At 60.1% G+C, this 23,525-nt stretch overlaps 1 protein-coding gene across 1 annotated transcript in view; it reads right to left on the reverse strand.

The window, feature by feature from the left end:
* MYO15B (myosin XVB) overlaps positions 1 to 23,297 on the reverse strand; it is a 30,110-nt gene extending 6,813 nt beyond the window's left edge. Inside the window, 42 exon segments of the mRNA XM_068977521.1 lie at positions 490 to 549; positions 758 to 870; positions 1,345 to 1,564; positions 1,678 to 1,768; positions 1,886 to 2,333; positions 2,709 to 2,790; positions 3,001 to 3,264; positions 3,363 to 3,466; positions 3,609 to 3,722; positions 3,912 to 3,996; positions 4,116 to 4,192; positions 4,288 to 4,388; positions 4,676 to 4,837; positions 5,299 to 5,371; positions 5,581 to 5,759; positions 5,845 to 6,080; positions 6,183 to 6,278; positions 7,269 to 7,399; positions 7,601 to 7,658; positions 7,969 to 8,025; positions 8,680 to 8,773; positions 11,858 to 12,021; positions 12,256 to 12,373; positions 12,771 to 12,895; positions 13,047 to 13,092; positions 13,181 to 13,299; positions 13,504 to 13,581; positions 14,700 to 14,825; positions 15,777 to 15,908; positions 16,155 to 16,250; positions 17,256 to 17,388; positions 17,464 to 17,522; positions 17,635 to 17,748; positions 18,654 to 18,815; positions 18,956 to 19,069; positions 19,223 to 19,286; positions 19,450 to 19,553; positions 19,805 to 19,927; positions 20,218 to 20,296; positions 20,467 to 20,576; positions 20,743 to 20,806; positions 21,229 to 23,297. Coding sequence (XP_068833622.1) covers positions 490 to 549; positions 758 to 870; positions 1,345 to 1,564; positions 1,678 to 1,768; positions 1,886 to 2,333; positions 2,709 to 2,790; positions 3,001 to 3,264; positions 3,363 to 3,466; positions 3,609 to 3,722; positions 3,912 to 3,996; positions 4,116 to 4,192; positions 4,288 to 4,388; positions 4,676 to 4,837; positions 5,299 to 5,371; positions 5,581 to 5,759; positions 5,845 to 6,080; positions 6,183 to 6,278; positions 7,269 to 7,399; positions 7,601 to 7,658; positions 7,969 to 8,025; positions 8,680 to 8,773; positions 11,858 to 12,021; positions 12,256 to 12,373; positions 12,771 to 12,895; positions 13,047 to 13,092; positions 13,181 to 13,299; positions 13,504 to 13,581; positions 14,700 to 14,825; positions 15,777 to 15,908; positions 16,155 to 16,250; positions 17,256 to 17,388; positions 17,464 to 17,522; positions 17,635 to 17,748; positions 18,654 to 18,815; positions 18,956 to 19,069; positions 19,223 to 19,286; positions 19,450 to 19,553; positions 19,805 to 19,927; positions 20,218 to 20,296; positions 20,467 to 20,576; positions 20,743 to 20,806; positions 21,229 to 23,297 — 7,044 coding nt within the window.
* Between the last annotated feature and the right edge of the window lie 228 nt (positions 23,298 to 23,525).

The raw sequence follows: 23,525 nt of genomic DNA on the forward strand, positions 1-23,525 counted from the left end.
ACTTGGGGGAGCAAACCCGAGCCTCTGGGAGCATCCACAGGCAGCAGGCAGGCGCCGGCAAGCACCTGCTTGTGCCTGGCCTGTGCTGGGTGCTGCATACGCTTCATTTTGAATCCTCATTATGAGTCAAAAAGGGGTTTCCCTGGTGGCTCAAACAGTAAAGAATCTGCCTGCAATGCAGGAGACCCGGGTTCGATTTCTGGGTCGGGAAGATCCCCCGGAGGAGGGCATGGCAACCCACTCCAGTGTTCTTGCCTTGGAGAATCCCATGGACAGCGGAGCCTGGCGGGCCATGGAGTTACAAAGAATTGGACAGGACTGAGAGACTAACACACAGAAGTCAAAAACGGTCCTCATTCGGAAGGATGTTGTGAGGAATAAATAAAGGAAGGCAGGGCTTGAAGCACGCCAGCGCCCCACGGTGGTAACCTGGCCAGGGGTGGGGAGCGTGGTCTGTCTGCACATACCCCTGTGGGGCGGGGTGCTCACCTGCTCACAGAGGAGCCTGAGGCAGTAGGGGTGGCCGAAGTTCTCCCGGGGGTAGAACACCTGGATGGGGGCACGGGAGACCGAGAGTGGCCGGCGTGGTCCCCCGCCAGCCTGGCTCCCACCCCACCTCGCCTCCTGGGCTCAGACGAAACCAGGCCAGGAGGTGGGCAGTAGGGAGCCAACGCTGGGGTCCCAGGCTGGCTCCTCCACAGCCTGTGCCCCGCCCCCCACCCAGAGCGGCTGGGTTGAAGCCCACCCTGGTGCCCACCTCCTTGCGCAGGAACAGCCTCCAGGGGGCGCTGGTGTAGGAGAAGCACACGCTCCCGGAGGGCACGAGCAGCTGGGTGGAGACCCCCTCGTCCCCCATGGGCTCCACCAAGCCTGGCAGATGGAGGGGCCGAAGAGCATTGGGTGCGGACCTGCCTGGGGGCATGGGGTGATGGGGACACAGGCAGAGAAGACCCTCCTCCCCAGAGCCCCGCACGCCCGGCCAGCTTCACCTCTGCCGCCTCCCTCCCACTCGCCATCCCAACTCCCGCCTCCAGCTGTCCCAGACGTGCGTGGGGCCTCCCTGACCACATCAGCAGGGCCACTAAATTCCTGCCGGGGCCAACGCCCTGTGTGTGACAGTCCGTCTGTGCCAGACAGGCCCCGGGGGTGCCCCGGCCCTGCCCCCCGCGGGAACGCGGAAGCTGGGGCTTCTCGCCCACGGCTCCAAAGTCCAGAAGCCCGAGCCGCTAACCTCGGCGCTGTGAGCTCGGAGAGGTCTTTGGAAATCCCCCCCCACACACCGCGCCCCCCCGAAGCCCACCGTGCCCCCCCAAAGCCCACCACGCAGGAATGTGGGGTTCCTACTGCGTGGCTCAGCTGGAGGGCTCGCTGGCTCCCAGGGCGGAGGCAGTGGAGGTGCTGGCGGAGGGGGCAGTTTCTGGGCAGTGGGTGGGTTCTGGCCAAACAGCTCTTGAAGGGGCCCCTGCTTCTCCTTGATGGAGCTGGAGGGCATCAGCCGTGGTCGGGCCCTGGGTCGAGGGGCCACGGGTGGTGGTGGGGCCTTCCCTGGGCTGGGGGACAGCGTCTGGGGAGGCAGGGAACACACAGAGGCTGTGACTCAGGGCCAAGTTCACCCCGGGGAGCCTCAGGAGGATTCCAGAATGGAGCAGCCATGCTCTGGACCAGAGGGCACCTCACCTGAGGGGGCGAGGAGGCACCATCGATCCCCAGCTTAGCCAGAGCCTCATCCTTAGGGTTGTTTTTCTTTAGAAAACTTTGGGGGGGCTTCCTGAAAGAAGGAAGAGGTCATGAGTTCACAGGGTGACTCTCTGGGGAGCGGTTAGCCCCTCCTCCCCCTCCCCTCTTTCCTCTCCCCTCCTCCCTCCCCTCCCCCTTCCCCTGGCACCTCGCCGGCTGCACGGGCACAGGCACAGGGCCGGGGCGGCTCTGGTACATGCGAATGATGTTGCGGATCTCCCTGCTGGGCTCTGCCCGGCAGGTCTCAGGGTCCGAGCTACGCACCACGGCTTTGCCCCCGGCTGGCCTGTGCCCCCTGCCAGGCCCCAGCTCCGTGGCCGGCTCAGCCTCAGCCTCCTGGGCAGCTCTGGCTGCACCTCGCGACAGTGGCAGCTTCTTCAGCACCGGGGGAGGCGGAGGTGAGGGCCCTGCCCAGGAAGAGAGAAAAGACATGAGACCCTGGGGCAGAACCCCAGAGGCCCAGCCTGCCCCCCCCGCCTCCTCACCACCTGCTCTCTCTTCCTTCTCTTCTGGCTCCTTGTCCTGCACCGCCTCTGCCTGGGGGATCTCCACCTTGGCTGGAGGCTTCGTGGTCTTCACCTTGCTCGGCTGCTGCCCTGTAAATGCCCCCCCAGTTAGTCCTGTCTATTACCTTCCACTTGGCCCGCCCCTCTGAGCTTCCCTGGTGGCTCAGATGGTAGAGAATCCTGCCTGCAATGCAGGAGACCTGGGTTCAATCTCTGGGTCGGAAAGATCCCCTGGAGCAGGGCATGGCAACCCACTCCAGTATCCTTGCCTGGAGAATCCCCATGGACAGAGGAGCCTGGCAGGCTACAGTCCATGGGGTCGCAAAGAGTTGCACACGACTGAGCGACTAAGCACACTGGGCTCCTGGACGGGCCACCCGGACCAGAGGGCAACCCCCCATCCCCTGGCCAGTCTGGGGCGGTGTCTGAGTCTCTGTGTCTGATTGCCTCCCCAAGGGCGCTCACCCAACTTCTGGAAATAGTCTCGTTTCTGTTGGAAGCTCCTGGGCCGTGGGTGCCTGTCTTCAGCATCCTGCGGGGCCTCCTGCTGGCAGGAAAGGGAACAGAAGGAGCAGCCTTGCTGGCCAAGTTGCCGCTCGCACAGCCCACCCACTCGGACCTGCGGGGCTGAGGCCGGGCAGCATCTTTTCTGCATCGCCCTGCGGCCCCATCCCCAACCCCCTGTCTCCCACGTCTGCAGCCTTGAAGCCAGCTGCCCATCCCAGGCCCTGCCATCTCCCCAGCCTTGGCTCCTCACCGTCAGGCGGGCACCTACCAACTCCAGGCCACTCTCTGGCTCCTTCTGGCGGGTGGGTGTCTTCTTGGGCTTGTGGGTGATGGCCGGAGGAGGTGAGGTCGGGGAAGCTGCTCTAGGGGCTGGGGCCGGGGCCGCGGCTGGGGCTGGAGCTGCGGCTGGAGCTGTGGCTGGGGCTGGGGCCAGGGCCAGGGGCTGACTCTGCCTCAGTTGCTTTGCCTGCTGCTCCAGGGACAAGGTCATGGCCTGGGTGGTCATCTGCTGGGCCTGATGGACAGGGCGTGATGCGCCAGATGAGAGCCAGCCTTGTTTCTCCCTGCAGGCTGGTACCTACGAGGCAATCCATGGGCCCTGCCCGTCCTCACCAGGATCCGCGCCTGCTGGTTGATGAAGTCCTGCTGCTGGGCCGCCAGCTGCCTCGCGTCCACGCTGGGAAGCACGGGCTGTGGCTGTGGTGGTACCACCATGGCTGGGGTGTGGCGGGCAGGCAGGCAGTCAGGGCGGGTTAGCGCCATGGCCGAGCTCCTAGCCCCTGCCCACTGTGTCCTCCAGGTGGGACCTTCCCTCCTCCAGGCCCGGTCCACCACACCCCCACCCCCCAAAGAAGGGACCGGGCAGCCACAGTCCAGTCTTACCTGGGACTGGCCCCATGGCTGGCATCATGGGCATGGGTGCTGGCATCATGGCTGGCTGGTAGCTGGGCATCTGCACCATCCCTGGGTACACTGTAGGGACAGGGTCCTCCCGCGTCAGTGCCCACCTGGACAGCCTCCCTCCAGCCCCAGGCGAGGAGATGAGCACGGGCCACCGAGGTGCGGGCTGGAGCTCTGACGGCAGCTGCGTGGGAAGCCCGGGCCACGCCTCACCCCGTCCGTGGGCAGGAAGACCCCAGATGGGCTCAGCCCCGCACTCACCCATGGGGTAGCTGCCTTGCTGCATGGGCCCCATGGCACCTCCTCCCTTCATGCGGCCAGTCAGAGCCCTGCCTTGCTCCAGATCCTGTGAAGGCAAAGGTCATAGGTCAAAAGGTCAGAGCTAGAGTCCTAGGAGGGCTGGGAGGGGCAGCAGAGACCCCGGAACGGGAGGGACTGGGCTGGGCTGGGGCGCAGGACACTCACGCTGAGGCCGGGGGATAGGACGGGCTCGAAGAGGTGGTCCAGGAAGCCATCCAGGCTCCCTGAGGTCCGGGACTCACCTACGGAGGGCTGGCGTCACCTGCTGGGGGCGGGGGCTTCCTGCAAACCCATTCTCATTGCCCTGCCCACCTGAGTGTGCCCACCCCCACCTTACCTGTGCGCCCCCTGCTGGGCAGTGTTGGGGCTGGACCCGGAGGTGGGCCTGGGGGCAATGAGGGGGCCTGGATGCTGGGGGCCAGGGGGATGTTCTCGGCTCTGCAGGAGACAGTGGGCCCAGCTGAGGGGTTCACGGGGCCACCTCCAGCCATGGAGGCCCAGCTAAGGAGGTGGGGTGCCCAGGCTGAGGCAAGGTGTAGAAGCTGCTGTGGAGAGGGGCGGTGGGGGCGGAGGGGTGTCGGGGTCATCCCTGCGGGATGGGAGGAGGCTTGGGGCCTGGACCTGCGGCAGCACCAGGGAACCCCAGGGTATGACAGGGTGGCGGTGGGGTCGCCTACGACAGGATAGGGACAGGAGCAGGCCAGGGGTGCTGGGGTGGCACCTACAGGCCACGGGGGGCGATGGGGTAGCTGTGGGGCCTGGCCGGGTCCCCCGGGTCCTCGGTCTGGCCGATCAAGTCCAGCACGAGGTCGCAGCCGGCCAAGTCCCTCCAGGAGTCCCTGCAGTGCAGCGATACAGACCAGCCGCGCGGGGGCGGGTCCAGGCCTCTGGGCGAGACAGGGGCAGGGAGGACAGGGCGGTCAGCCAGGCAGGTGACCGTCCAGAAGCGGCAAGAACCTGGGGGTGCGGCGGGGGGAGGCGCTTGCAGAGGGGGGTGAGAGGACCCGGTTTCCGTTCTTTTTCCGCAAAAAAGGCCCCCTCCCTCTGTGTTGGCTCTGATGTATTTGTTTTTGTTTGTTTTTATGTATTTTTCTCCTGTATTTATTTACCAATTTGATCAGAATCTGGGCCAAATCTAGCAGGAATACTCCCTACTCGCTCCCCATCTGGAATCTGCTGTCTAGCCCCTGCCCGCCGACCCGCACACCTCGCCCCCACCCCTTGGGCTGCAGGAGCAGCCGCAGAAGGTGCTCAGTGGGACAGCAGGCTGGGAGAGTGAGGAGGACTCCGGAGGAGGGTGGGACAACGGTCAGTGTCGGCCAGACTCCCCCATCCCTGGCCCCCAGACCTGCTCTGTAGAATCCACCCGGCGAGCTGCTCCCCCGTGGTCCAGGACTCCACCTCGGCCGAGTAGCACTCCTCTGCAAGGAGGAGGGGCAGCGGTGAGAGTGAGGGACAGCAGGGTCCACCCTGACGGGGAAAGGGGTGCTGTCCCATTGGGGTCCCACCAGCAGGATGACAGGGAGGTCAAGATCACATTGGGAGGGCTGAGGTGGGAAGGGGGTCAGGGGAGGGCGAGGGTGCCGGGCAGACTCTGCCGTGGGAGCCCTGAGCGGGACGCGCGCCTCACCGCTGAAGGTGGACACGTCCAGCGCCATGCGGCCCCGCCTCCATCCGGCTGTCCACTCGAGCTGGGTGGGTGGGTGGGCACGGGCAGACCCAGGGTCCAGCTGCGTCTGCTCCAGGGCTCCCAGCAGCTTGTGTTGGCACAGCGCTGCCATGCCCCTGGGGGCCTGGTCAGAGACAAACCTGCGGGCACAGCACAGGGCCGCTGTGAGCCTGGGGTGGCCTGCTGACCCCGTCCGCGGGGCCCCCCACCCACTGAGCCCCCTACTTGAGCAGTGGCTTCTGCAGGGTGTGCATCGGAGGGAAGGCACTGAGCAGGACGGCCATGAGGGCCCAGCCGCGCTGGCTCTGCTGCTCGTCGGGGTTGCGCCAGAGCTGGGCCACCAGCTGGCTGAAGAGCTCGTCGCGCAGCCCCGGTCGGCGCTGCCCCTGCCGCACCAGGTACTGGCCCATGGTCTGCTCCTGCCAGGGCGCCAGCGACCCGTCCCCCAGCAGCCACAGCATCTGCGGACACCAAGCCAGAGGAGGCAGGTCATGCAGGGCTCCCTGTGCCCGCCAGCACCCCGGCACAGGCCCACCCTGTCCCCTCCCCTCTGGGTCACTCACCACCTTGTTGATATCCAGGGCATGCTGAGGGTTCTCACTGTCCAGGTGGGTGAGGGGCTTGGTCAGCAGCTGTCCAGGGTGGGGCAAGGAGGGCTCCTGCAAGGAAGGGGGGGTGCCACGTGCCTGAGCAGAGGCTGATCCGTGCTGACCTGCCAGACACAGGGCCGGGGGAGCCCTAAAGGAACCTACGAGAGGAAGATGGGCTGGAGAGGAAAAGCGCCTTAAAAATACACCATGATTGGGCTTCCCTGGTGGTCCAGTGGTTAAGAAGCCACTTGCCAATGTAGGGGGCACTGGTTTGTTCCTTGGTCCAGGAAGATCCCACGTGCCACGGGGCCACTAACCCCATGCGTCACAACTCCTGAGCCCACTCACCCCAACTGCTGAAGCCTGCACCCTAGAGCCTCTGTTTCGTAACGAGAAAAGCCACCACAATGAGAAGCCTGCTCGCCGCAACCCGGGAAAGCTCTCTCAGCGCCAAAGACACAGCACAGCCAAAACAAAAATAAATATTGAAAACCATACACCTAAATTACTCTTTCTGATTAGAAAACTAAAGCCCGTGCACATGGAAAACTCAGAAAACAGGGAAAAGGATGAAGAATAAAAACCACCATCAATATGCCACTGCGAGGTATAACCAGAGTTAACATTTTCACCTCTTTCTTCCTAGTCTTACTTCCTGTGTGAAGGTACACACGTCATCTCCCCACCCGCCCAGCTGTTGCCTGGAACATCGGGACTGTGCTCAATGGGCACTTTTGAATCTTGCTTTTGTTTCCAACTCTGTTGCCTGGACACTCTGCTTTGTCATTAAACACGCTTTAAAGGCACAACTTCAGCGTTCAATGGCAGGGCAATGCCGCAGGTGTAACAAAGGTGTGGCATCACTGATAAGTAACAATAGACTGAGATGTGGGTTCAACGGATTTTCCGAGCAACGCAGTTGCATCCACAATCCCCACAACAGGAGATGGAGGAGAGGGTTGGAGAAAGAAGGACAAACACAGCTTTTGCCTGTGTTTGGGGGCTCGTGTCTGGGGAAATTTGGGCAGCAGCCAGCAGAGCTGAGGCCTGGAAGCCCACCTGAAAGCCGATGGAGATGAAGCTGGAGAAGGGGAACTGGTTGATGTCAGGTGGGAGGGTCAGGCTGGGCCGGGCGGGAACTTCCGGGGGCATGGCCTCGGTGATGCTCTGGACCCGGGTGTGCTGACAGTCTGGGATGACATGGGAGGCAGCCCAGAAATGCCCAGGTAAGGCGACTGGCTCTGGTGTCGCCTCCACCTCCCAGCATCAACCCCTGGCTCCAGTGCAGAGGGAGCCGGGCAGTGAGCTGGGGGCACCCAGAGAGAGCATCAGAGGGAGTGGCTACCGGGAGAGGAGGGGGTTGTGGAAGAATGAGACCCATCACGACTCACCTTCCGCTGTCTTCAGCATGGCGGCGAGCTCAGCCGGGATCTCCAAGCGCCCCAGCTCCTGGTGAATGGGAGCAATTGACCAGAAACTCAGGGAGGGGCACAGGGACCCAGGGGCCCTCCTCACCCCCGGGGCTATAAGCTTCCCCTCCAGAGACCAAGAATTCTAGTCATAGGCACTCCAATGGGGCCCCTTGAGCCCTCAGAGGGAAACCGAGGGCACCCAGGCCTCTTCTTGGGGGGGCACAATGGATGGGCCTGAGGACAGGACCCATCTTGGCACCCCTGGGACCCCACGCTCCCCCTCAAGCCAGGCCAGGTTCAGCAGGCTCACGACCCAGCAGACACTCTCCAGCTTCCAGGCCACCTACCATGCTTGGCACCGTCTCGAAGGCCCCGATGCTGTGCCAGCTGCGCTGACGCCCAAGCTGTTGGGGGAGATGCGGGAGGAGATGGTGTCCCCGTGAAGCGTCACCCTGAGCTCCCTCGATGTTCCCTGCTTGCTGGGCAGTTCAGCTGACCCCTCCTCCTCCCAGGAGGCCTGGGCACCAGCGGAACAGGTGTGGATGGACCCCAGGGGGCTGGCGTCTGCCCCTCGCCCTCCAGAGCCCTCACCAGCTGAAGCGCTGTGGGTGTTGCTGCCTGTCTGCCAGGACCGGGAAGAGGGCAGCAGGAAGGGAAGAAATGGTCCCTGGGGGACAAAGTCCAGGCAGGGAGGGGCAGGAGAGAGGGCAGCATGTAGGCATTGACCTTCGAGCTGCTTTATGGCCCTCACGTCGGAGTCATCGGGCAAGACAGGGAGCAGCCCAAGGGGCCCCTGGAGGGGATGGAGGCACCCCAGCTTGCAGAGAGAGTCAGGCCCTGGCCTGAAGGAAGGCGATGAGCTCCCAGAGGCCCCAGGCTGCCCCGGCCAGGCAGTGGGGATGGGACACTCCGCCAGTAGTGGTCCCTGAGGCCTCGCCCCTTGTGTGGCTGGGCATGGACGGTGGTCACTGTCTTCGTTCGGCCAGCTTGACCGGCAAAGGCTGGGTTGGGTTCTCCTCTGAGCACACCCCAGGCAGCACCCCACCCATGGGCTTCACCTGTGGTCTCCTCCGTCTCCAGAGCAGGGGCCGGGCCGCCAGCACGATGGTGTTCAGCTGCCCCAGAGCTGCCCGCCGCCGGAGGTAACGCTTCCTGGAGGCCGGGAAGGGGAATAGTGAGGAGTCCGCATTCACACCCAACACCCAGATCCTCCAAGTCAAGACCTGAGTGTAAAACCAGACCCCAGTGAAGCGCCCAGCTGCCTAACAAGCAACAGGGAAAGGACAGGACAGAAGAACAAGTGAACCCAGAGGCTGCTGTGCACAGGGGGCTGAGGCCTGAGGCTCTGGAGCCGGCCACCCGGGCGCGTTCCTCTACTGTTTCGTCACAGCAGTCTTGGATAAGGTCTTTACCTCTCTGGGTTTTGGGGTTTTTTTTGAATATGCTCGTGGCTTGTAGGATCTTAGGTCCCCAACCAGGGATTGAACCCACACCCTTGACAGTGAAGTGCTGAGTCCTAACCACTGGACCACCGGAGAATTCCCTACTTGACCTCTTTGTGTTTTATTTTCATCACCTCTAAGAGGAGAATTATTGGATTGTCTGCTCCACAAGAAGATGAAATGAATTAAGAGGTGTGTTTGGAATAGAGTCTGGCACATTACTATTTAAGAAGCAGAACTTTTTTCCCCTCCCCCCAAGAAGAACTCCTAAAAATGAAAAAAATTACACCTCGGGAAGTCTAATAGATTCCTGAAGAGACAATATCTTTGAGAATTTTCCAGATATAAGAAAGACCAGACTTCTCAAGGGAGCAGCCCTGAGCATCATAAATATTTAAAAATTAATCTATATACACTGCTGCTGCTAAGTCGCTTCAGTCGTGTCCGACCCTGTGCGACCCAGAGATGGCAGCCCACCAGGCTCCGCCATCCCTGGGATTCTCCAGGCAAGAACATTGGAGTGGGTTGCCATTTCCTTCTCCAATGCATGAAAGTGAAAAGTAAAAGAAGTCACTCAGTCATGTCCGACTCTTTGCAACCCCATGGACTGCAGCCCACCAGGCTCCTCCATCCATGGGATTTTCCAGGCAAGAGTACTGGAGTGGGGTGCCATTGCCTTCTCCACTATATACACTACTAGGTATGAAATAGATAAACAACAAGGATCTTATTTTTTATTGAAATATATTGGTTTACAACGTTGCTGGTATATAGCAAAGTAATTCAGTTACAAATGTATACATACGTATATATCTATATAGAATATATAATAGAATAATATTCACTATCTTATAATTACCTATTGTGGAAAAGAATCTGTAAAAGAATATATAGAGAGATATATTTGCATGTATATATTTGTAACGGAATTACTTTGCTATATACCTGCAACATTGTAAACCAATATACTTCAATAAAAAATAAATCTACAGCTTTTTTTTACATCAAAGTACACTATCAAGAGAGGAGACTAAAAAGAATAAATATATAAAAAAGAGAGAGGAGACTGACTGCTTGTGAATCAAATATTTAATAAGAGTTCAGTATCCATAATATATAAAGAATGCCTACAACTCAATAAGAAACAAACCAGCCAATTAAAAATCAAGCAGAGGACTTGAGTAGTTCTTTCTCCAGAGAGACACACAGATGGCCCAGGAGAACATGAAAAGACACTCAGCACCACTAGTCGTTAGAGAAATGCAAATCAAAACCACAAGGAAATGCCACTTCACATCCACTGCTGCTGCTGCTGCTGCTGCTAAGTGGCTTCAGTCGTGTCCAACTCTGTGCAACCCCATAGACAGCAGCCCAGCAGGCTCCCCCGTTCCTGGGGTTCTCCAGGCAAGAACACTGGAGTGGCTTGCCATTTCTTTCTCCAATGCATGAAAAGAGAAAAGAGAAAGCGAAGTCGCTCAATCGTCTCCGACTCACATCCTCTAGGTTGTAACAAGTCTTGGCAAGGATGTAATGAAACTGGAAGGTGCACACACTGCTGGTAAGAAGGCAAAATGGTGCAGCCACTAAGGAGAACAATCTGGCAGTTCCTCGAAAAGGTAAAGACAGAATTACCAGATAACTTGGAATTCCACTCCAAAGTAAAGACCCAAAAGAACTGAAAGCAGAGATTTGAACTGTACCTTCCATGCTCATGTTTATAGCAGCCTTATTTGCAATAAGCCCAAAGGCAGAAACAACCCACATGCACACTCAACAGATACATGGATGAACGGCTGTGGTCCACTTACACAACGGAACAATTTCCAGGTGTAAAAAAATATATGATGCTCTGACACATGTTATAAAAGGGACAAACCCTGAAAATATGTTTAGTGCAATAACCCAGTTGTAAAGGGAGATACTGTATGAGTCAACTTAGATGACATGTCTAGAACAGGCAAATTCACAGAAACAGAAGGTATACTGGGAGTTACCAGGGGCTGGAGGGAAGGGGCCGCGGGGTACGATTGTTGAACAGGTACAGAGTTCTTGCTGGTGATGAAACGATTTGGAGGGACTTCCCTGGTGGCTCAGACAGTAAAGAATCTGCCTGCGATGCAGGAGACCTGGGTGTGACCCCTGGTCAGGGAGCTATTAATAGATTCCACATGCCACAACCAACGATTCTGCATGCTTCAATCAAGACCCATTACAGCCAAAAAAAAAAAAAAAATGAAAGTATTCTTGCTGCAGGGTGGATAATGGACTAAAAGAAAGGACAGTTGGACTTCCCTGGTGGTCCAGTGGTTAAGAATCTGCCTACCAGTGTGAGGGATATGGGATCAATCCCTGGTCCAGGAAGATCCCACATACCATTGAGCAGCTGAGCCCATGAGCCACAACTACTGAAGCCTGCGTTTGTACTCTAGCCCGCACTCCGCAACAAGAGAAGCCGCGGCCACGAGAAGCCATTGCAACACAACGAAGAGCAGCGCCTGCTGATTGCAACTAAAGAAAACCCACATGCAGCAATGAAGACCCAATGCAGACCAAAAAAATGCAAACCACTAGTCAAGGAGTCAAGACAGCAGGTTTGAGTAGCCTCAGCAGGTAATGAGCTCCTCGTGGCTGGGGGCATTCAAGAAGAGACAGCAGAGGTATGGGCAGGGGTGTCGGCAAGAAGAGTCCAGTGCCGATGGGATGCTGGCAGACAGACTTGCGTCGAGGCCCTATGTCTCCCAGAGCCTGCCCCGCCACGTTGAGAAGGCCTACAGTCTCAGTGCCCCTCGCACACCTGGCCTGGAGCCCACGCACATGAGCCTGCTTCCGTGGCAGGAGGCGGAGGCGCTGGTGGGAGATGCAGATGCGGAGGCCTCGGTGCAGGGTCAGCAGGGCCTGGGCGCGCTGCTGGGCCCGGCACTGCTCCAGCTGCTGCCAGCCTGGCTCCCGCAGCAGTACCTGGGGGCAGAGGTGTGGGCTGGAGGCAGGCCAGGTGTGCAGGCGGGGACCACCCTGCCCTTCTCCCGAGGCCTCAGCCTCCTTCCAGGCAACCCGTTCTCCTGGGGTGCCCGGGACAACCAGCCCACTCTGTCTCCCCACCACCTGGAAGGACCACCAGATTCTGAGAGGATCCCAGAATGCTCCTCCTACTTGCCAGCGCTCCCTGCCTCTCTGCACACACACACCACCCACCTGGGTGGCTCCCAGGTGACAGAGGGGTGACTCAGCCGCTAGCACCTGGTTCAGGATGATGCCACACCTTTCCCGGTCAGAGAGCTCGCCCTGCTCCTCGGTCCCCAGGGCCCGGAACCTGCCCAGGGATAGATAACTCAAGTCAGAACAAGCACACGAGCACCTCTCCCCACACTCATTTGATCCCCGAGCCCCTTGGGTCCATTCAGTCTGTAAGTCATTCAACAATGATTATGGAAAGCACCTACTATGTGCCAGAAACCCAGGAGAGTTTTGCTAAGAGGAGGAGAGATACCTGAATGCACAGAGGCATGCAGAGGCGTGGGGGTGACTGATGAATAGTGGAAGGAGACACAGATGGAGGGAGAGAAGGAGAGAGAGAATGGAAGAAGGGTCCCTGGGAAAGTGGGTCCGTCTTCCCCAGAAGGAGCCCCAGGTCCGGCAGCCACTCCAGGGGGGCCTGCCTAGTGAGTCCTGGCCCTGAGGTGCCTGCTTCCCCCCATCCTGGGCCCTACCTGTCCAGGAAGGCCTGGAAGGGCAGGCGAATGGGGAAGTTGGCGCTGCGGGTACACACTGCCTCCAGGATGCCCGCCTGGCGCAGTTGTTCTGCCACATGATCCACGTCGAAGAGGCCTGGAAGCTGTGGCCAGGCAGCATGGCAGAGCCAAGGACATGGAGTCGAGGGGCTCACAGCCATGGGGAGCACAGGGCAGGGCACAGGAGGGGCGGGGGTGCTGAGAGGGCAGGGCAGGGACTGGAGGGCTCTGCAGCCAGGTGCTGGGAGGGCTCACCTTTCCTGGATTGGGGTTGAGGCACTGGATGAAGTAGACATGGCTCCTCGTGGGTGGAAAGGGGAGTCACGTGAGCACAGACTGGCCCCCTATTCAAACTCCCGGGGGGTCAGGTATGGGGGCACTATTCTCACCTGCCCAGCTGGGCTAGGAGGTCCCCCAGGGACTTCTGGAAGCGAGCGGCCAGCGTGGGTTTGCCCGGTCCTCCTCCGAACTCATCAGGCTCTGCTTCCTGGAACAGGCGGCTCACCAGCTGCGGGGTGAGACAGGGACTGCGCCGGCTTGCCGGGCCTGTCGATAGCCCAGCCTGCCCCCCATCCCCACTCCCTGGGGCACTGGGATGGGCCAGCCAAAGGTTCAAGGTGCCAGGATCTTGAAGGCCAGCCCCTTGGGCAAGACTGTCTGGGCGAGGAGGACAGAACAGGGTCGGGGGGTATAGGACGGCCAGCAGGGGCACCTGGAGCTGGCTCTGGGCAAGCATCTCCACCACAGCAGGGTCAAGATGATCCCGGTTTCTGTTTAGAAACTTGTGAACCTGCGAGAGACAATGTGAGGTGGGGAGGGGAAGTCAAGGAGAGAAGGCGGTGGAAGCCAGTCCCTTTGGCAAGTGACCCAGCCTCTTCCCTCTGTTAACAGTCCAACTTCAAAGGTGGCCTTTCATCTCACACCATGTACCAAAATCAACTCAAAATAAAAGGATCAAAGACCTAAATGTAAGACATGAAACCATAAGACTCTTAGAAGAAATCAAAGGGAGAAAGCTTCATGACACTCGATTTGGCAATGATTTCCTGAATAGACACAAAAAAGCACAGGCAACAAAGGAAAAATGAACTGGATTTCATTAAAATGAAAACCTCTTATGCATCAGAATATAGTGTTGAGAGTGAAAAGAGAGCCCACAAAATGGAAGGAAATATCACATATCAGATAAGGGATTAATATTTAGATTAATATCCAGAACTCCTACAGTTCAGTTTAAAAAAACAACACAATTAAAAAATGGACAAAGGAACTGAATAGATCTTTCTCTAGGAAAGATACACAAATGACCAAGGAGCACATGAAGAGATGCTCAACATCATTAATCACTAGAGAAATGCAAATCAAAACCACAACGAGATATCACTTCCCACCCACAAGGATGACTTGCTCCACCCCAAACCAGTCACCCGAATATACCATTTATACCAGGCCCCCACCCCCTTGAAGCTCTCCTCCTGGGTAGGTGTGGAGTCATCATGAAACTCAGAAGGGGGAGAGGAGGTCCCTTTACTGAGAACCCGGATGTGCCAGGCACCTGTCCCACCACTTCCATGTAATTACATTAATCCTCAGGACAATGCTATAGGACAGGTTCCCCTTCCCATTTTACAGATGAGGACAATGGAGGCACAGAGGGAGAAGCAGACTCCCTGAGGTCATCAGAGCCAGGTCCCATGCATATGCTCTGCCCCTCTGGATCTGGAAGGTCCCAAGGCCTTGACTCCCCCATCCCACAATGCTTGCCCAGAGTTCAGTGAGTCATGCACTAGGTGAGGCAGAGGGGCCCAGGCAGAGAGAGATGGTTAAAGCCTTGGAAGAGGTCTCCCTACACTTACCCCACTCACCCATCAGGTGACTCCCCAGGGTCACTCTGCCCTCACCCGATACCTGGTAGGTGACGGTCCCAGCATAATGTCGCACGGTGAAGATGGGAAGGGGCAGCTGGGGCTTGGTGTAGCACGGGTGGTCGCCATGGTGATAGTGGCACTTCTGCAGGAAGGTGTGGTCCGTGGCCTGATGAGAGGAAGAGATGCTCAGGCCTCTGCCGGTGTGGCTCCCCTGGAGGGGCTGTGCCTCTCTCCCCTGCCCTCCAGAACCACAGACACTGAACACACGGCGAGCTTTGGTTTGGTTCCCAAGCTTTTTTAGAAAGTCGCTCCATATCTGAGTCTTTATAAAGGGCACAACCTCTTTCCCAAGGACTATTTTGAACAATCAAGAAAAAACATGGAAGACTTGCACACCTCAGTCAATAAGATTTGGCAGCTTAGAGACGTTTGATAAAATAATTTAAAAGAAACGGGGCTAGGGGACTTGAAGGCAGTTTTGGCAATGACTCCTGGGAGACTGGTCTCACAGTTACAGGTGTTTCTGAGCAAGTTTTTCAGATACTTTTAAGAACCCATCCAGGAACTTCCCTGGCGGGCCAGTGGTTAAGAGTCTGTGCTTCCAATGCGAGGCGTGTGGGTTTGATCCCTGGTCAGGGAAGTAGGATCCCACATGCCTTGTAGTGTGGCCAAGAAAATAAAAAAGGGGGAAGGATACAGTACATTTAAATGAAACATTAAACAGATGGGATGTGTTTTTTTTTTTTTTTAAAGATTCACATATATAAAAAGTCATCCAGTAAGAGGCTATTTTATGGAGTTTAAGAACTTATAACAAGACTCTTGATGAAACCCCAAGCCCCTCGCACAGCCTGCACAGTCCGCACCACCCAGCCCCTCAGGCACGATGGTCCCCCTCCTGCAGTGAGGACTCTCAGAGAGGTCAGCACTTCACTCAGGATTATCCAGAGACTAGAGATCTGAACCCAGTGTGGCCACTGCCTTCCCAAGCTGTGCTGAGGGCCTGTGGGCAAGGTCCCAGGACCTCAGACTTTATTTCTCCCCTGAGAGGCCCTGCTGGCCCTGGCCTGGTCACCAGGCACCCCCCACTCCTTGTCCCCCAACACGAGGGGCTCACCTGGGACAGCCATGTCTGGGCATCCAGGATACTCAGGAGGCTGTGTGGCTGGTCTACCAGGAAGTCCAGGCAGGACTCCTGCAGGGCCTGGGGGATGGGCACCCAGGGCAGCAACTCCCTCCGACACTCCTCCTGGGAACAGCCAGCACTTGGTTTGTGGAGACCACCTGTGTCCATGGGGGGCCTCACCCGAGCCAGAGCAGGGCTGACCCTCCCATTGTACAGATGTGTAAACTGAGGCTCGGAAGGACTGAGACGGCCTACAGCAAGGGGGCTCTGGGGTGGGCTCTCAGTGCAGTGCTCTCTCTCCCCCAGGGATGGCCTCTGTTCTAGGAAACAGCTGGGCATCCCCGGCCTCCTCCAAACCCAGTCCTGTACCTCCTCCTCGGCGAGCAGCAGCCGGTTGTACCACAGCTGCAGGCGCTCGCTGCCCAGGTTGTTGTACAGCTGCTCCAGTCCGTTGACCCGCAGGGCCTGGGGGCATGTGAGCAGTGAGGTGGGCACCCACATGAGGTGGGGGGGCTGGGGCAGCTAGGGGGCCCAGCACACAGGCCTGGTGCCCTTCTCCCCGCTCCCACCGCTGCCCACATTCTCCCAGCACCAGGCAGGATGCTGCCCCAGGGCTGATGCTGCCGCCTCCAGGGTCAAGTCCAAAGACCCTGGCCCAGCGTGCGGCCGCCTCAGTGCTGCCCCAGCCCCAGCCGGGCCTCCCCTCCAGCAAGCTGTCCCCCTGCCTTCTGCCTCAGCACCGCTGTGAGCCTTCGGGCCTCTGATCACAGCCGTCCTGTGGTCTGAAAGGCACCTTTTCCTACAGCCTAGCTCAGGGACTATCCGAATGCCACATTCTCATAAGCAGAGTTCCAGGCTGCTGCTTCCAAGAAGCCTTCCAGGAGTCCTCCTGTTAGAATTCCAGGCTCCTTCCTCTGTGTCCCCAACACCTGGCCAGCAAGCCTAGCAGAGCCCCTGCTTCATGCAGCTTTGTACAGAGTATTGTACATGCTCTAAAATACACACAAGTGTGCATATGAATATACATACACACACACAGGTGCCGTGGAGAGGAGGCAAGAGCAGAGGACAGTGACCAGTGCCCATCTCATCCCTCTTCCCTGGCCTGAGGGGGCCGGATATTCTGGGAAGGGGTGACGAGCTTATGGAAACTCAGGGTGATTTGGGGGAGTCTCCTTCTCCTGCCGCCTCTTGGACACAGGAAGTGAGACTGACTCATCCTGAGGTCTTTCATCGCCTCAAGGCTCCATGAGACTCTGCAACAAAGCCAAGCAGGCAGGGCTCTCCAGAGGTGACATCACGCCTGGACAGGGCAGGCAGCTGTACCTACGAGTGCGCAGCTGTCTCATGGACCATCGTATGGTCAGAGAGGCAAGCAGCACATGAGTGTGCCCCACAGAGCTGCTGGGGTCCCCAGGAATATCCAGGATGAGGTGGACACCCCTTTCTGGGCCCCACCCCTGGGATGACCTCAAAGCCGTAGACATCAACGACAGAGATGGTAACCGTGCAGCCTGCCTCCGCAGGGGACGCCAGCCGCGCGTTGGCCGTCCTCAGAAGCCAGGTGAAGAGCCGTGCGTACAGGGCCTTGGCCAGGGTGTCCCTGGGAGCGTGGTGAGTGAGCCCCATGCAGCAGGGGCCAGGCCCACTCCCGGCTCTCTCCTGTCCTCAGGGCTACCTGGCATCGATGGCGCTTTCCACTGGTAGGGATCTCGAGACCTGGCCATAGGGCGTCTCCTGAGCGCGGAGAATGTGCAGCTGGTGCGCCAGGCCCAAGGCCCACCCCGGGGCTCCCCAAGCCTTTGGGTGGTCTGCTCAACCCCCCCTTGCCCAGGACCCCCAGGCTCACCGTGACCCTCCGGGTGACCGCTCCCTCCAGGCGCTCGGGCGGCACCCGCAGCAGCCGGGCTGTGGCGTGGATCTCAGCCCAGCTGGACACGGCAGCCACCTCCTGGGACTCCCTCTGGACAGAGGAGGGAGGGAGCAGGGAGCGCTCTGCTTGTGGACTGGCTGCTTCCCATGGGTGGGAGCAGCGCCACGCTTAGACCGGCAAGGTGCCCGTGACCCAGAGGTAGACCTGGGCCAGGGGAGGGGCTGGCTCTGGAGTCTGAAGGCCTGAGTGTGAATCCGACTTTACCTCTGTGCTAGCTGCTGGCCCCGACAAGTCTCTTCCCCTCCCTGAGCCTCCACTGTCTTATCGTTAGAGGGGAAATAATAAGCTTTATGTGATGGTGTTCTCTGGAGCACTAAATGGACTTCCCAGTGGCTTAGACTCCATGCTCCCAATGCAAGGGGCCTAGGTTTGATCCCTGGTCAGGGAACTAGATCCCTCATGCCATAACTAAGACCTGGTGCAACCAAATAAATATTGAAAAAAAAAAGAAACTCTATGTAGGGAATTCCCTGATGGTCCAGTGGTTAGGACTCTGCTCTATCACTGCTGAGGGTGTAAGTTTGATCCCTGGTTGGGGAACTAAGATCATGCAAACTGCTCGGTGTAGACCCCCACCCAAATACACACACACACACACACATATATATGTGAAGCCCCAGGTACATCATAGCTGCTCAGGTAACACCAAGCACCCGTCTTAGGGTGGCGCCTTAGTGGGATGGGATTAGTATAGAGGCAGAAGACCCTAGTCTCCGTTATCTCATTTATAAGATGGAAATCCAAAACCATTACAATATTGTAAAGTAATTAGCCTCCAATTAAAATGAATAAATTTGTAAAAAAAAAAAAGATGGAAATCCATCCACTTTCCGGGACAGCGGTGAGGCCCTGCGGGTGGCCTCCCACACTCTGAGGTTACCGCTGATGATGCAGACGAGCCAAACCACCAATCCAGCATCTCGGCGGAAGCTCACCTCTGACGAGGAGAAGCAGATGTTGCCCAGCTGCAGGATGGAAGCCAGCACAGCCCAGATGGCGGTCAGCTCCTCGGTGCACAAGCCCAGCGCCTGCAGGGTCCTCACCAGTCCTCTGAAGTCCTGGGCATCGTCCTTGTCCTGGAGCCTGCAGGCGCGGCCCTGCCAAGCACAGCAGAGCTCAAGGGTGAGGGGCCGGGGATGAGGACGGGCCTCCCATGGCCTCCCTCACCTACACCCCAAGCGGGGACCCCTCCCTGGGCAGGCCCTGTCGCCCGGCACTGGGGAGCACCTCCCCTCACCTGGTTGAGGTAGTAGTAGGTCTCTGGCCCCTGCAGGGAGAGCTGTTCCCGTTCCACAGGGTCCAGCCCCGCCAGCAGCTCATAAAAAACATGGAAGCTCCGCTCAGCCTGGGCCTCGGGGGAGAAGGACTGGCTTAGGGGGAGCGGCAGCCAGGTCTTGTGCCCCGGGAAGCAAGGACAAGCCCCCAGGGGAAGGCAGGCCGGGGGAATGAGGGGTCACAGTGCCTTCCTCTCCCCCGCGCTGGGAGCAGCGGGCCGGGGTCGTACCTGAAACACCACCCTCGAGGTCTCAAGCAGATGATGTGATGCAGAAGCGCCTACGACGACCCCACTGTGGGCACAGGACACGGTGAGGGTGCCCAGGGAACACGTGGCCCAGGGCCCCTGCTCGGGTGGGACCCACCGAGGGCTGGACCCAAGGGTGGCAGTCTCAGGTTCCCAATCTGGGGAACTGGCCGTGGGTGCCCCTGCCCACCTGGACCCCCGTCACTCACCGCTGCAGGCAGAGGCACAAGACCTGGCCGAAGCGGCTGGCATTGGCGTTGAGGACTGTCTTAGCATGGCCAAAGCTGCTGAGCAGGGGCAGCACGGTGTCCAGCTGGGTGGGAGGGGGGACATTCAAGAATCTCTGGGCGCAGCAGCCCCTGATGAGGCATCTCAGACGAGGATACTACGTAGGGGCTCTGTCGGGCCACGGAGGGGTCAGTCTCCCCAGTCCACCCTCCCCGCAGTAGGCCATGCCTGGGGCTGCCCCTGAGGAGAAGCCAGAGGCCTGACGACCACTCTCCTGGCCCAGAGGAGTGGGAAGGTCCCTCTTGGACCCCTGGGCAATGGTGAGCTGCCCCTCACCCGACACCCTCTCTCCCTCGTCTGCTCCCACTCCAGGCTGTGTAGGAACTGCACCATCTTTTTGGCTGCCTCCGTCTTCCCAGAGCCGCTGTGCCCACTGCAGGAGAGAAAGGCTGGCAGGGCCTCCAGGAAGGGGCATATAGAGTGACCCCAAATGAGCCCCAAAGCGGGGATGTGCCCACCTGGAAGTGACACCCACCCTAAGAGAGGCTCCCAGAAATGCAGAAACATAGATCCAGGGCAAGGAGGCCAAACAGAAAAAAAAGTTCCCAAGATGCCTCCTTGTTCAAGGGGCACGGTCTTAGCAAGTCCAGAGCTGCTGCCCAGCAGTGGACCGGACGGGTAGTTTCAAATACGGACCTCACATCGCCCTCCTCCTGGCCCTCAGCGTGGCCTGAGGGCTCAGCCACCACTCACCCCAGAAGGATGCAGGTGGCCTGCCCCGTGCTCTCAGACAGGCTATATGCCGATGCCACAACAGCAAAAATGTGTCTGGGGGAGGAGTTGGAAGCAGATGAGAGAGAAGGTTACCAGCGATGGGCACCCTGCGGTCTCCTGGGTGCAGGCAGGTCCTGCCCACAGTCCCCTGGACCTCAGTCAGTGTGACGTGCTGGGGTAGCCACCCGGTGGGAGCAGAGGCCTGGTGGGGCAAGTTCACATACGGGGTGGTGTTGGGGGTCTTCCCAGGGCGGTAGCTGGCTAGGACCTCAGGTGCGTAGAGAGGCAGGGCCCGGTGGGGGTTCAGAGCTAGCAGGAGGGGCCCCCCGAAGGTCTGGGAAGAAAGTGAAAGCTCTCATCAGAATGTGGAGGGAGCAGGGTTCAGGACCCAGCCCAGGGAGGATGGAAGGGGACACTCTGGGTGGGGTCTGCCCAGAGGGCCCTCTGACCCCAGGGGAAAGGGAATGCCAGCCCACCACCCCCTGCTGGGTCCCCCATACATAGATTCGGCCCAGGTGAAACCTCTTCTTCAGACATAGCAGCACGGAGCTGTCGCACACTGACCTACGGGCCGTGGGGTGGAGGAGAGGGGAGTTGGGAGCAGAAAGAGGTTCTGGGTTAGCGCCCCCGCTGGCTGCAGAGACACCTCCACCAGGTCCCACACCCTCTCCAAGCTGGTCCATACCACAGCCCTCCCCACCCCTCCAAGCCTGTCCATAACACAGCCCTCCCCCCGCCGCCCCTGCTGAATAAGAGATCCCACCGTGGGCACAATAGGCAGGACTAGGCTGCTGACTCAGAAGGAAGCTTTGTGCCAATTAGAGAAAAAAAGGGCATCTGGATTCTCACCCCTCTCCTGCCCCTTCCAGCCTGACGACTGTATGGCAAAACCCCTTCGAAGGAGACCCTTCATAAAAATCGGAGGTAGGGTGGGATAGGAGAAGGTGTGACCCTGGCAGGGCAGGTTTGGAACCGCGCCCACTCACCGCAGCCGGGCCAGGTCCTCGGTGTCTTCCAGGCCTTCCCCCACGCTCCAGCCGTCGGTGCCGCCGGGAAAAGGAGGCTCCTCCGGGCCGGGCACGAGGCTCAGCTCCAGGTCCCTCTCCAGCGCCTCCTCCACCTCGTCCTCTGGCTCCCACCGATCCCTCAAGGACCCGCGGGGGCCGGGGGTCCCCTCCAGCAGCCGGCGGGTCTCCAAGGTGAGTCGGGGCAGCAGTGTTTCGGTGCCAAGCCCGGGGCCCTTGTGACGGTCGGGGCCCTTGTGAGGGTCAGATCCCTGCGCCCAATGCACCGGAGCCGCGGCTCCCAAGCTCTCGGGCTCCGCTTCGCTGCTGGAGCCCGTCTCGTCGAGGGGGGCCTCTTCTTGGGGATTCGGGCCGAGAGAGCCGCGGGGAGACTCCGCCACCCCTTCGACACTGGCCCTGCGCCCTGCACTGTCCGCAGACGCCCCCGCACAGGACCAACCGCGCCCCTCCCCGGCGCAGGCGTCCGCGAACCCTTCCTCTGAGCTCCGGCGGCTCGAGGTCCTCCCTGCCCCGTGGATCCTGGGGAACACGACGGCGAACTTGGGATCTGGGGTCGCGTGCTCGTCCTCCGATGGATCGTGAGCTGGGCTTTCTGCAACCTGCGGGGAACTCGGGCCGCCGCCAGGGGGAGGCCTTGGTCGCCCCCACAGCCCCGCGACGCCCGCCAGGCTCAGCGCTAGACGGCGGCGGCGCGGCCCCGGCCCGCGGCTCGTCCCCTCGCTGGTCCCGGGGCCCCGCGCGCCGCCCGCGCGCCCCTGGAGCCGCAGCCGCAGCCACCGCAGGAGCCCCAGGGCCCGCGCTACGCGCACGAGCCGGTCCTTGAGGCTGCCGCGGCGGGGACCGGCGGCCTGGGGAGCAGGGTCTGGCGGGGGCCTCGCGCGGAGTCTGCGGAGCGCCACTAGGGCGGCCAGCGGCGCTGGGGCCCGCGGCCCGTCTCCCCGAGACCCCTCGTCGCTCACGCCCACCGCCTCGTGCGCCTTCCCCACCTTTCCAATCTGGCGGCGCTGACCCCGGGCGGTCGAGGCCTCGGCTCTTTCGGGCGGGGCGCCCCTCGGCTCAGCTTCGGGCTGCACCCCATCGTCTCTTGCATCCCCGCCCTGCCTGGGGTCCTGAGAACCCCACGAGCTCCGGGGGATGCAGCTCTCGAGGAGGCTGGAAGCTGCGGCTTTTCTACCCTGGTCAGCCTCGCCAGCCTCGAGGGCCCCGCGGGTCGTTCCTGGGGCTGCTCCTGGGCTCCGGCACGGCCCGGCCCCCTCCTGACTCGAGTCTGGGTCTGTCCCGGAATCCTCGGTCTCTCCCTGGGGCCTCGCCCCCGACGATCCTTCTGGGCTCTGGGGCCGCGAGGGGGGCTTGTCACTGCCTCTGTCGTCGCTGCTGCTCGGGCTGTCGCTGTTCCGGGGAGCTCCTGGCGCCTCCAGCGCTGACTCTGCACTGGTTTGAGTGCCCCCCGAGGCCATGTCCGTTTGCTCCAAGTTCAGCCTCCTCTCTGGGGTCCCACCACCTTGGCTGCGGCTCTCCTGGGCCTCGTGGGCTTCGCTGTCCAGGCAGGAGCTGGCCCCGTCTCCGCCCGACGTGTCCCTGTCGAGGCTCCGTGTCTCCCGGCGGCCCCGCTGAGCCGAGCGTCCCCGTCGTTTTCCTCTCCTTCTGCCGCGGTCCTGCTCCCGTGTCCTTCCTCCTCTTCGGAGACCCTTCTCCAGGCGCCCCCCGTGGCCGTCCCCCGGCTTGCTGCTCTCCTTAGCCTGGCATCCTCCACGAGCATGCCCGCTGCCTCGTCTGCCCTCGGCCTCCGGCGGCGGCCCCGCCTCTGCTTGTCTGCAGTCCCTGTTCTCCCCTCCAGTGGGCTTCCTGTGGGCACCGGGAGGCTCCTGGCCTCGCCCGGTGCTGGGCTCTCTGTGGGCCTTACGATGGCCCTTTCGGTGTCCCCGGCTGGGCACGCTGTCTGCGCTGGCAGACCTGGATTCCTGCTCCCCCGAGGGGAGCCTCCCGGGTCCCTCCAGGTGCTGGGGCGCTTTGCCCTTGCTCCTGCCCATGGCTTCCTGGTGGCTGTCTCCTCTTCTCGCCCCAGGAGCCGGCTGCCCACAGGCGTGCCCTCAGCAGCACACCACACAGGCTCTGCGCTAATAGGGGCTATAGGCTCCATCTACCCGCCCCCCACATCTCCCGCCTTACCCGAGGGCATCAATAATGCAGGTGGCTGCCGGTCCTGACCTCCAAGGCCAACAATAGCGAGGAGGCCAATCAGGAAAGAAGAGCTGCAG

The sequence above is a fragment of the Capricornis sumatraensis genome, chromosome 8 (genome assembly GCF_032405125.1).
Source record: "Capricornis sumatraensis isolate serow.1 chromosome 8, serow.2, whole genome shotgun sequence".
Taxonomy (NCBI): domain Eukaryota; kingdom Metazoa; phylum Chordata; class Mammalia; order Artiodactyla; family Bovidae; genus Capricornis; species Capricornis sumatraensis.